General features: G+C 43.9%; 1 protein-coding gene across 6 annotated transcripts in view; it reads left to right on the top strand.

Moving 5' to 3' along the window:
- SLC22A23 (solute carrier family 22 member 23) overlaps nucleotides 1-13,174 on the top strand; it is a 186,265-nt gene that overhangs the window by 28,301 nt on the left and 144,790 nt on the right. For 5 of the 6 annotated variants that reach the window (XR_008625543.2, XR_008625542.2, XM_014345207.5 and 2 more), the window contains exon 2: nucleotides 12,339-12,442. The exons of the other annotated variant lie outside the window; for it this stretch is intronic. Coding sequence is in view for 3 of the 5 variants with exons in the window: in XM_014345207.5 (XP_014200693.2) it covers nucleotides 12,339-12,442 (104 nt within the window). In the remaining 2 variants the exon portion in view is untranslated. The remainder of the gene's footprint in view (nucleotides 1-12,338; nucleotides 12,443-13,174) is intronic. 6 annotated transcript variants of the gene reach the window in all.

The raw sequence follows: 13,174 nt of genomic DNA, 5'->3' as shown, positions 1-13,174 counted from the left end.
CAGTTGTGACATGTGTTCTCTACTCCTTTCCCTGTCCCATACGCATCTGGCCAGGCCCCGGTGAGTTCTCGGGGTAGTGCTCCTGGCTTTGGCCTAAGGATGCTTTGAGGTTCCATCTGAGGAAACTCTTAGAGAGCTGCCTCTCAGTCCGCTTGTCCCCAGGATGCCGGAGGCACTGAAGTGGAAGGTCGGGAGCCTTCCTGGCTCACCCCACCTCGGGTGCAGCCGACCTTCTTCCTCTCCCCACCAGAGGGCGGGGGCCGGGAGCCAGCCTGCACAGTCACACTCTGCTGTCATGCTGCCAGTTTGGCACGGTGTTTTTAGAAGATTAATAGTTAGTTCAAAGGAAGAAAATAAAAACACACTCTTGGGTGTAATCGTGTTGTCAGCTTTTGAGAACCATCCTACTTTTTTTTTCTTTTGGTCAGAAAAATAGTATATTTAAGGAATGATTGCAGGAAGTGTTGGAAACGAAGCTGTTGCTGTTCCCAGGATGCTGCTGAGGAGGTCAAAGTGAAGGGCACGGCATCCTGAGAGGTGGTGGGAGGACCTGAAAGCACGGTAGAGCCCCGGGTAGACCTGGACCAGCTCCTTCAGCATCTCCCAGCTGTGAACACAGCTGCTCCCTGGAGGGCGTCTTCCATCCTCGTCTGGCCCACTTTCTAATCTGGTGCTGACTATGCAGACAGGATGTAAAACTAGTAAAATACCCCTTAATTTGGGTCACTTAGGGGTGAGGCTAAAATGAATAGCTCAGACTCTAAGTAATCAAAACCCTTTTTGAAGTAGTTTTATTACTCTCAGATCCAAAATGTTACTTACCAACAGACATAAGCCCCCGAGGACCTGCTTAACTGACAGACAAAATTAATGAGTAATAATCACTTTGTGCCGGTTACTGCACCAGGCGCATTCCTGATGTTATTTTTGACTCTTGTAACAACCCTCTGGTGAAGGTTTTACGACTCCTACGTCATAGATGTTAAAACTGAGCCCCCACACAGTGAAAAAGCTTGCCCTGATGACCGCGGGGCAAAACTAGAAATAAAACTGGGGCTTGTCAGGCTCAAACTCCAAGCTCTTAGCCTGCATCCCAGCTGTGCTTGACAGCACATTCGCAAGCTGGCTCCGACCCCACTTTAGGCTCTGAATTCCATGCGACCAGGCTCTCGCTTACCATGTGATGCCCTTCCTCAGAGACAATGGTAAGCCAGAGTCCAACCCAATGAAGACAAAGTCCAAATGGGTAAAAACCTGAAGGATTATGCTGTCCTGTAGCAGCAGTCACACCTACTACAGCTGAGAACTACTATAGTTGAGTAACTTTGGGATGTGGAGTAGGCCCAGGGCAGCCTCCAGCTTTGTGTACCTTGTTTGTAGCTGGTTGGTGTTAGCAGTTTTCATGGAAAAGGTCATCATTTAGATCCATGGTTGTACTGGCTTCTAGTTTGAGCTAAATAAAGCAAGAAAAAAAAGAAAAAGAGAAAGAAAGAAAAAGGCATCATGTCATCTTCAAGATGGTTACACCAGTGTTGAAACAGGAGAAAAACTGGTTTACCATCTCAGGTACTCTGATTCATATGTTTCAGAAAAAGATGAGTATTTGGCAGGAAGCCTAAGAGTAGGTCTCAATTAAAATGTTATTATTATTTTTTTTTTCCTAATCCTTCCTGTTGTAAGAGTTTGGGACTAGAATGAAGGTAGTACCACCACACTGACCATTAGATTAGCAGTTGTCCTGGCTTGGCAGTAATTGACTTGTGAAATTTGTTGGGAGAGTCATGCGTCCCTGTGCATCAGGTCACCCTGTCTGAAAATGACATTTTCCACGGCAGACTGGTATGGAGCAGCTGAGCCCAAGGAAACCTGGGCTCTGCTCAAGTCTGGCTTGGCTATAAGCTTTTTAAATTCTGAATGAGTCACTTCACCTCTTATTCAGTTTCTTTGTTTTTAAAATAGGGAGTTGATCTTAACTTTTTTCAACATTTCAGTAATAAAAATTCTATTTAAAAAAGATACTGTGATATTAGTATCTTAAACAGCCATCATGTATCAAATATCTGCTATTCGCAGACCCCTGACAAATTATTATTTGTTTAGTCACTATAACAATGAAATAACACCGAAGCCTGTCCTGTTTTCAGTATGCTACTTTGCTTCTATATGCACATAAAGTGTATTGAATATTTGTCCAGACAAATGCTATAACCTGTAACAAGTTAATATAAACCAGAGAATTGTATTTATTTGTATGAACTAGGGCTGTTTCTTTGAGTTTACTGGGGGAAAGAACCTGAGTTTCAATCAGATACAGATTTATAATTTATGTAAGAGACACTTGATCTTGGACTAGCATCACTTCTCAGCCTCAGTTTCTTCATCTGTGAAATGGACATACTGGTAATAATGTCCATGCAATGGGCCTGTTGTGCTGTCAGGGTGCTTAGTCAAAGCAGCTGGCAGAGTCCCTAGCACAGGGTAGATACTTAACGAATCTTAGTTTCCTTTCTTCACCTAGAACAATGCTTAATTTAATGTCATAGATTTGTTCTATTAAGAGATAATTATTCGGCCGGGCGCGGTGGCTCACGCCTGTAATCCCAGCGCTTTGGGAGGCCGAGGTGGGCGGATCATGAGGTCAGGAGATCGAGACCATCCTGGCTAACACGGTGAAACCACGTCTCTACTAAAAATACAAAAAATTAGCCGGGCGTGGTGGTGGGCGCCTGTAGTCTCAGCTACTTGGGAGGCTGAGGCAGGAGAATGGTGTGAATCTGGGAGGCGGAGCTTGCAGTGAGCCGAGATCGCACCACTGCACTCCAGCCTGGGCAACAGCGAGACTCCATCTCAAAAAAAAAAAAAAAAAAAAAGGAATTATTCATTGTTTTAAATAAATTTTTCATATACCCAATTTTCTATTGGCTTTTATAATAAAACTAGAAATATCTTTCCCTGGAGGAAAATTACCAATAGAGAAAAGTTTGGTGGAAACATTTAAAAACTATATTGCCTATATAAATTTGGTATAATAATTATGTATTAATTATTTAAATTAAATTATACTTGAAAAATAATCACAGAAAGAGGATGAAGAAGATAAATAGCAGAGCACAGTGAACACGGGTGGACACAGGAGCATTCTGACTTCTGGGAGGGTCATTCCTACCTGATGTTAACACTTTGCCCCTCCCTCATTCTGAGCATTAGCTTAGGCATGAAGGAATAAGACATGGTCCCTTTCTTCAAGGAACTTGCAGCCTAGTGCAGGAGTCAGCAAAATTTTTCTAAAAAGGGCCATATAGTAAATATTTTTGGCTTTGCAGGCCATGTGGGCTCTGTTTCAGTTGTTCGACTCTGCTGCCGTAGTGCAGAATCAGCTGCAAATGAATATATGAATGAAGGAGCACGGCTGTGTGCCAATAAAACTTTATTTACTAACACAGACAGCAGGGCTGTGTTTGGCCTGTGGGCTACAGATTGCCACCCCCTGAGCTAGTGGAAGAAAGACTTGTAAACAGGCAATTCTGATATATTGTAAGAACAGTCTACGTGTTTTATCATGAGTACAGGATGCTTCAGAGGCACAGATCTCCTGATCTGGTCTTGGGAGAGGATACCCCTCAATGGAGTTTATTAAACTTTATAGAAATAGAGAAGCATTTTCATTTCATTTCATTATTAAACTTTATAGAAATAGAGAAGCATTTTCATTTGTAATTTTGTACCCCTTTCCCTTTTCACTTGGTTGTGTGCTTGCGAAAGTAATATGTGTTGCTTGAAAGAAAAAATGTGTGCAGTACAGAAAATCGGCCATACTTTGACTGACAGGTGACATACAATGTCAAATCATTTTGGTTGTGGTGAGGTTTGTCCTTTAAAGCAGGCATCAAGCCAGAAAAGTTGGAGTGGGAGAATGAGGGTGTTGTGGGAGTGGGGCACAGAAGAACAACATGGGCCAAGGGCATGGAGGCTCTGGGGAGCTGTGAGCACTTTGGCAAGGCTGGGTCATGGCAGGGGTTGGGGCAGGGGGTAGTGATGAGAGAGGTAGGTGGGGGCAGCCACCCCTGGCTCTCTTCCGGAATTGATGGCAGCCAGTTTGCATATGGGAAGAACAGAAGGTGACAGGTGACTCCGGCCATAAAGGGAATGTAACAGGGTCCTGTTACAACAAGGCCATAGCCTGCGGCTGTGGGAAGCCACTGAGGCATTTGTTTTCAGCAAGTGGAAGATGACTTTCCTTCACCCTCCAAGTTCTCTCCAGGATGGATCACCTGGGTCGTTACAGTCTTCTCATTTCAGAGATCCCCTGAGGCTCCCAGCAGAAGCTCCCCACCACTGGCTCTCTTCCGGAGTTGATGGGGACATCTTAAATGTTAATGCTACAGTCCGGCTCTGTTGACACACTGTGTTATACTAGAAAATACCCTCCAGTAACACTTGAAACAACTTTTGAATTTCTCAAGTTAACAGTCTTCAAGTTATTTCATATAAATGAGCTGCTGGAAGCCTGTGTGCTGACTTTTTGCAGGGCATTAATAGCTGCTCCCTTTTGATGCTAAGGGATCTGTGGGGTTCCTTCCTTCCTCCCTCCCTCCCTGCATTCCTCCCCACTCCCTCCTTCCTTTTTAACTTACAGGGCTTACTCTTAATTTCCTTTCTTAGAGGTAGTTGATGAGGGCCGTTAATAAAATACACATTGCAGAATTTGGAAAGACTCTTCAAGGTTTTGGTAGCTAAAAGGGCATTGCTTATTAATTATCTCTGCTGCTTTGTGGGTATCTATTCAGCTTCCCCAAATGCCATCGGGGCCCTGTACAAAACGAATAAGAACGTTCAATAATGCAAACCTCTGCTGAGAAAGATGCACCTCCCTATTTCCTTCAAGAAAAAGTAAAAGAAACAAACAAAGAAAAGTGACTCATTGTATTTTTCCCTCAGAGATAATCCTACACATCACTGAGGATGTGTTCAGGTGGTAATTTTTTCTGTTTTTCAAGTTCTATGTCTCTAGCCCTTTAAAAATGATCAAATTCAGTGAGAACCAGGAAAGCCCCAGTGTCAGTAAATGAAGCAGTTTCTATTTCTCTCCCACCAGGAAGGCTGCACTGCGCAGAAGAGGAGCGGACAGTAGAGTTGTCATTTGAAGAAAAAAAGACAAAAAAAAAATTGTTGCTTAAGGGTTCGAATGAATCGGAAATTACATTACTCATTAAAATGGGACTACGTGAAGTTTAAGAAATACGAGCAGCTTTAACGGTGTGGCTCTGGGGTGGGTTTCCTTAGAGAGGCTCAGAATGCAGGTCTGCTAGAGTTGGGGTGTATCTTCCATCCAGCAGGAACGGTTTGCAATCTGTTTTTGCCCCGGCTATTCCCCTCGATGTGCCATGGTTATTATTTTAGCACTAAGGTAGAAAAAAGGAAAGATGAGGAGCAATTTGAGCAGCAATTAATATTCATTAAAGAACAGAGAAACAAAATTGAAAAGAGAAAAAATTTCCCCGGAGTACCCAAGGATGTTCATTATGTCACTCAAGGAAGCTTGCACCAATGCCAACTCTAATTGGCAGTTGTGTTGGCTACTGTTGACAACAAACCTCCTAAAATTGGAGGATGAGCTTAGAGGCAAAAAGTAGAGAGTAATTTGAGGTTTTCAAGTCATGCAGTATATCTTGAGTTTTGATGGAATCTTTTAGGGGAAAAAAAAATCTGTCAACTGTTAGATTTAAAATACTGAAAAACACATTTAGGTAGCATAGCCTCCCTAAATGTTGAGAAACTGATCGTAGCTAATGTGCTTCATCAGCCTGGCTTGTGGAGGGTGTTTCTTTTGTCCGTCTGTGACTCATCTTCCAGGGTGGACTCTGTGTGTGTGTTCTTGCCATTTCTATTGTCTGCAGTTAAGAAGTGCAGAGCACTGCACGCCCGTGGTATATAAAACACTGGTTCATGAGAGGCTGCTGAAGCTCTGTTTTAGGGGGAAAAAATGCTGACCCTACATGTCTCTAAATTCCTGCGACCCAGTCAGAAACTTTGTTTTACTTAAGCTTTTGAAGTTTTAAGCAGTACTATCCTCTTTGTAGGGCTGAACAGAAATATTTTCTTTTATCTCAACTGACACTGCTCAGCTTTAAAACAGACAGTGTGCACAGCGATTGGTAAAACCCTCGTGGTTTGCTGATAGAACAATTTCAAATGGGGATCTCCACTACAAAAGATGAAACTTGGGGGAAAATTTTCATTCACTTCCCTAAAAAACACTTTTCGCTTTAGTCAGTGAGCATTAACGTGCTTAAACTTCAGGCTGTGAAGACATGGTTTGTTCCCAGTCACTTTCAGAATAAGCTTCCTGTAGGCCTGATTTATAGGATTGTCTTAAAATACGTGTTTCCGAGAAGGCGAAAAGGTTTTTCCTTTGTTGGTTTATTTTTTAATGATTTTGTCTTTGCCTCCCCACCATCGCTACCACTGTGGGAGTTTACATTATTTTTCCCTACATTTTTTTTCTGTCATCTGAGGGCTTATAGATTCATCGTAGAAAGTTTGGAAAAGTCAAGAAAAGTATAAAGTTGAAAATAAAATTTCACTCTTTAGAGATAGTCACTTTAAAATATTTTGGAATATTTTCTTTTAACTTTTCCTGCATATACAAACATCTCTTCTAGTCACCGTTTTTCCATTCTGAAGCTTTCATACAATTATATCATGAGCATTTTCCTCGATCATTCATTTTCAAAAGCGAAATTTTTAATGGCGCTATGGTATCATTGACATTGAGTCAGGTTCTCAACTTTTGCTCTGATAAGTTACAAACAGTGAAAATCGTTGCATAGGGACCTCTGTGGGTGTCTCTGATAATTTACTTGAGATAAAGTTCCAAGAAAGGGAATTGCTGGGATAACGAGTGGACCCCATTTAAAGTAATGTGCTGCATATTGCCAAATTGTCTTCCAGAAAAACAGTGCCTAGTTTATGCTCCTTGTACAGATTTGTACCTCTTTGTTTCTCCTTCATCTTTAGAAATTTTTTTTAAATTTTCTTTTTGAAAAACAAAATATTGTCTTTTTTTTTTCCTTTTCTTTTTTCTTTTTTTTTTGAAACAATGTCTCATTCTGTCACCCAGGCTGGAGTGCAGTGGCGCAGTCTTGCTCACTGCAGCTTCTGTCTTCCAGGTTCAAGCAATTCTCGTGCCGTAGGCTCCTGAGTAGCTGGGATTACAGGCACACACCACCACACCCAGCTAATTTTTGTATTTTTAGTACAGGATTTCACCATATTGGCCGGGCTGGTCTAGAACTCCTGACCTCAAGTGACCCTCCCACCTTGGCCTCCAAAAGTGCTGGGATTATATGCGTGGGCCACTGCACCTGGCCGTCTTCATTAGTGAAATCAAACATTTCCCAAGTGTTTAACTATTTGTGTTTCATATTTGGTTAATCATGTGGGCGCTTAACTCAATTTCTGGTTGCAGTATTGGTGTATATTGATATGTAAGTGGATATATATTACAAATTTAGGTCTTTATAATTTTGCTTATTGTATTTTTGATGTGTAGATTTTTAAAATAGTAATTAATAGTAAAGTAGTAATCGTTAGACTGTTATAAAATCTACCAGTTGTTTCCTTAGGTAGTTTTTCCCCCTTAGTTTTTCTCTTTGGAGATTTTATCTTCACTTCAAAATTAAAGAAGCAATCTATTTGCTTCCAATTTTTTTATGTTCTTATTTTACATTTTATCATAGAATTCATTACTGTGGAAAATAAGGTTGTTTTCTTTATCTCCCATTTATTTTCCATCTTCTTTAGAAATTTTCTGAGTCTCCTTGATGAATGTTTCTCCACTCTGGCAAGTCAAGCAATTGAATTATTCCTTTCAAAATAATATTAATGGTATTTTCTTTAGCTTATCCTTAAACTATATAGGTTCTCTGACTCCACAGTTTTTGGGTTTTTTTTTTTTCTTTTTCTCATTTTGCTAGAACACATAGCAACTAACGTGTGTGAAATGTAGACACACTCTGGAGTCATTTGTCTCACCACTTAGTCATGGCTCAGAAGCGTCACATGGCATCATCATGAATGTCCCTGGTCTTGGAAAAATGACAAAGCAAGCAAGCCTAAGATTATGAAATGAGGCTGTGACTTTAGTGCTTTTATGATCTTGTTAAACCTGCTGATGAGGTGTTAACAAGCTTAATTAAAGGATGCTTTTCATTATTCTGTAGGGAATGGATTTGAGGGAGGTTAGAGTTAATGCAGAGAGACTCTTGTATTAGTTCAGGAGAGGGAGGATGGATGGTGACTTGGCCTTATCTTGTCTGCTTACCCCCTGCAAATTCCATCCCAAGGAAATTTGACCAGAGAACAAGGTTCAATTTGCAAATGACAGAAGCCACTCTGGTATTTCAGGAGATAGGGACTGAATACAGGGAATAGTGCTTACTGAGTTGCTAGAGCAACTGTAAACGGGCCTCTGGAAGGATTCCTGGCAGAGCTAGCCTGTCCAGGGAACTGTGCCTCCATTAGGAGGCTGAAGAATTAGAAAGTCACTGTCCCAACCACTGGTTCCAAGATCACACCTCCTTAGCCACCTCCAGAACTGTTGGCTCCCAGACCACCCAACCCTTGCCAGAGCTGACCAGCAAAATGGATGCCTCCCTTCCTCCCCTCTGAACTCTCTTCCTAACTCAAGTCAGCCGGAAATTCGAACAAGGTTGCACACAGAAAGTTATTTTGGGGTGTGCACCTGATTGGCAGGACCAAAATCACATTTGAAACCGTAGGTATACCAGAATCTGGAAGTATGATTTTTGGCCTCCCAGCCCACACTATAGGAAGCCCACACCAGAAGGAGACTGGAATCACATGAGTGAGCGCCTACCCCATCCCTATAAATCGGGGTGTCTGTGGGGGCAATGGAGCATGGATGGGATGTTCAGGATATATGTGAAAGGCAGAACCTGCTGGAATTGGTGATTGATTTGATGGGGAGGGAGGCGACCAGGGTAACGTCAGAGACAAAACCCGTTACATTCAGTTCTGGTTTTGTACTTTTTAGAACATTACTCCTGTTATATATTTCTTCAATCTGAAAAATTATAAATTGCTTTAAACATTGCTTACCCAACTGGTCAGTGACATGACCAGTTGCCATATCTTCTCTAGAGCAATGTGAACAAATTTCAAGAGCCAGGTGACCTCAAAGCTTCCTCATACTTCTGAAATTCTTTAGGAGATTATACTGTGTCTGAACATATTTTCTTCTCCCGACACATTTTTGTCAATACCAGAAGCAGAAGTCAAACAAGGGTGTCGGTGCCATGGGTTCCCCCAGCGCTACCCTACCCTGCTAAACGGCGGTGCCTCCAGGATGGCAAGGGCGGTGTTGCAGGCGGATCCCCAGGCATGAGTAACCCTTATCATGGTAAACTTGCTGGGCCTGGGAATCCAGTTGGTTTACTTGTTGCTTCAGATATGCTGTCTATTCTTGTGCCTAGTTGAGGAGGGTTTAAGGTAGCAGGTGGCTGCCTTGCTCTGGGTTTCCTGCACCCCCTCCCCAGGGGGAAGCCCACAGGCTGGGAACTGTGGAGCCAGCAATACTTCTAACCAGGCTTCCTCTCCCTACCAGGCGTGTGAGTGACTCAGTCTCCCTCCACTGTCTTCATTTTCCACTGTGGCACTGTTAATGGATAGGGCTGATCACTGAACGTCTTATTAGCTAGCACCTTAATGGGGTCATGGCTGCCCAAGGCCAGGTCTGGTCATTGCTCAGGTGGCTGAACTCACAACAGTATTGGCAATTTCCTCCAGTCCCCTAAATGCTTTATTAAAATTTCTTCTGCCTCCTGGCCATCTCATAGAAGCATAATATACTCATTTGCATCCTTTAACCTCAAGTAAACTCATCAATGGGAAGTCTTGGGGGAGACATGAAAGCATTTCAAATGACTCCCTGCCATTGAGACAGCAGCTGGTGCCCTTCTCCCCGGCAGCAACCTGGGGTCGGGATGTGTTCCTCTCCTGCCAAGATTGTGCCCGCCTGAGGCTCCCAAAGGCATGATGCAACTGGGAGATGAGTGGTTACAGGTGTTGAGAGCACCTCCTCTCCCAGAGTGTATAAACCAAGCTGGAAAAACAGAATGTGCACCCACTGTGATTTATGAAGCTGTCACTCACGTTTTAAGGCAAAACCTGTATTCCTGAAGTTAGAAATAGGTTGCGTGATGAAAGGTTTTTATTATCAAAAATACATTTTTTCCTAGAAACAGCATACATATGTGAATGTTCGTTTTCCAGGCTTGCCTCCAAAAGCTCACTGAACTCATCACCTAGCTGTACAACCCTGCATTTGCAGAGCAGAGCCGCAGCAGCCAGTAGTCTTTTGCATGGTTCCCACAGCGTTTTTGCTTCTCCCTGCTCTTGGGAGTTGTTTGAACCCCAGCCCAAGACAGTGAAGCTCATTCATTGTCTTCAAAATGGCAGGGCAGTGTTGGCCAGTAGTTCTCAGAGTTGCAGGGCAGGTTTGCCGAACCACACTGCTGTGCTTACCTGCAGGAGTCTTCATTCAGTGGGCCTGGGATGGGGCCCAAGAACTTGCCTTTTCTAACTAGTCCCCAGGTGGTGCTGATGCTGCTGGTCCCTGGAGCAGTTTGAGGACCACTGGAGCAATCATGGAAGGAAGTTAACCCTGTAAGGAGCTCCTGTGTCTAAATTCTTAAGAATCTGTGCAACCAGCAGTGCCCTGTTCCCCAAATTCATGAATAAACCCTGACAACAGCGAATTCCAAGCCGTCTTTTATTGATGAGGCCCTTGTGCAGTCTGTGCTTACATTCCCATATTCCGTTTCTTCCTGGGCCTGGCGTTGCAAATCACTCTGGAAGCAGATGGGGTAGAAAAAGAAGTCACCCTCCTCAGACCTCTGGAAAGCATACCTGTTTTGGGGGCATCAGCGAGCCAGTGTGTGTCCCAAGGAGTCCAGGGCAGAAGTGGGGACATTGTGACAGGCAGTGGCTTTCTACTTATCCCAGCCAGGCACCTTTCCCTGCATCCACTGACACAGCTTGGCTTTTCCTGAATTTTAGTGAAGCTGAGAACCACAGCTGTGGCCTCAGGGGCCTCGATAAGGCTCTGGAAGTTTGGAAACATGGGGCAGGACCTGAGCTTACAGTGCCCTCTAAGGATCCTCTGTGCTGCAGTCTGGGTAGCATAGAGACAAAGGGCGGGGGGAGACATCTAAGAAGACAGAACTAGGATCAGGGGTCAGCCCACCACCTTCCATGTTCCCCATCCCCTCCAATCCTGCCTCTGCTCCCAGAACACCTCCCGCTCTGGCGTTCCCAAATGCATTGGCGTGAATTTCTTCAGCTTCTTCCCTGCACCACCCCACCCCCGTCTCCACTGACCTGGAGTTGCGCGTCCAGACCAGAAGCTTTGCCCACTTCTTTGCAGCAGAAGCAGGGGCATCTAGACCCCCGGCTCTGTGTCTCCATGGCCTGGCCAGCAGGGACCCTGCTTATGTGCCCCTCTGGCCCAGATGAAAGCTGCATGTGGATTTGAGTCCACACTTGGACACACATCCCTTAGAGGGAACAAACAGGGGTTTATGTCCTGATTCTGCAAGTGGAGAAAAGAAAAATGAGAAGATTTGTATTTGTTTGTATTTTTCTTATTAAACAATATAATAGTCTGAATGTTATATTTACTAATTGACCGGCTTTCTCTCCAAGGAGAGCAGATGGCTTTAGAGGGAAACATGGGAAAACGCAAGGGACACTTCCAAGGGCAAAATAGAATGTTTAGTTAAAGTTCATATTTCAACATTTACTACTAATGCTCGCCTTTATTTTTAAGACTCCTCGTAAAGTTTGGGGAATGTTTTGGGATGAAAATGCAAAAGTTACTTTTGACCTCCTCATGTCATCGCGATGCCCATGCAGAAAGTTGACAGGGTCTCCCAGCCCCTGGGCACTCAGAGCAGCTCTTCATGGTGAGGGACCACTGGTCCTCAGGGATGCGTGGTCTCCGTGGCTGCCCACCTCTGCCTCAGTTTACATTTCCCGTGGTGGTTGGGACAGAAGAATACACATCCCCAGACTTCCCGCGTCATTCTTTGCAGACTTATAATCTGTCCCAGACTAAAATGTTACATTTCCTTGTGTGGGCAAATTATATGTCTCATTGGATTTTCAAAACCGTGGAAGAGACTCTGACTGGTGTATGTGGCATGGTACTGGCAATGGTGCGGTGGTCCCTACAGGGTTATTGTATTGCCCTTATAATTGAGTACGACTAGCTCTGTGTATGTTTCTCTCTGATTTATTTTCTATTTGCCCCTCTCTAGTGGGATCTTGTGTGTGATAATGCCTGGAAGGTCCATATCGCTAAGTTCTCCTTACTGGTTGGATTAATCTTTGGCTACCTAATAACTGGATGCATTGCTGACTGGTGAGTACCAACGTGCCCGCCGCATGAACCTTTGGAGGCCACAGCACGCCTTTGCTGGCTAAAGAAAAATAGTCAGTGTTAGCTTACCATGACTGTCTTTTCCCAGTGCCAGAGCAGAAGGCCAAAGCTGCCACGTGGAGAATGCAGAGCTCGGAGAAATGGCCCATGCATGTAGCAGATCATTTGGAAGTGTGAATTTAAATTCAAAGCAATTCTCTAGCTTCTAGAATATAGCAAAACCAGCCTGCAGCCCCATCTACTTCTAACCTTTGATGTTTCGTTAGAAAGAGCTTGAAGACTTATGTGCAGGGCTGCAGGGGGTGGATGCACTAAGGGGCAGATGCAGAAGATGCATTAAAAAATAGGGGATGGGGAAGCTAAAGACCCTTCCCCCATGCGAGCTGAATGAGTCAGGCAATGCTGATTAGCTCCTCTAAATGTCACGTAGATTTTGGAGAGGGGCAGTCCTTGGCTTGGCCAGGAGATGCCTCTGTGGGGTCTGTAGGGAGCTGCACCTTGAGTGATAAAGAGCATTTCGGTAATACAGATGGGCGCTGTGGGCAGGGGAGGGTGGTGGCCAGAGGTGAGAATGCATATGCAATAATGATAACATTAGCAGCTGAAAGATTACCGTGTAGCAGGCACTGTGCTAAGTAGTTCCATACATTAACATCTCCTTACAACACCCCTAATAGGAGATGCTATTATTACCTGTGTTTTACAGTTGAAAAA

The sequence above is a fragment of the Pan paniscus genome, chromosome 5 (genome assembly GCF_029289425.2).
Source record: "Pan paniscus chromosome 5, NHGRI_mPanPan1-v2.0_pri, whole genome shotgun sequence".
NCBI lineage: Eukaryota > Metazoa > Chordata > Mammalia > Primates > Hominidae > Pan > Pan paniscus.
Note: the sequence above shows the minus strand (reverse complement) of the source record. Positions and strands in the feature narration are given on the sequence as shown.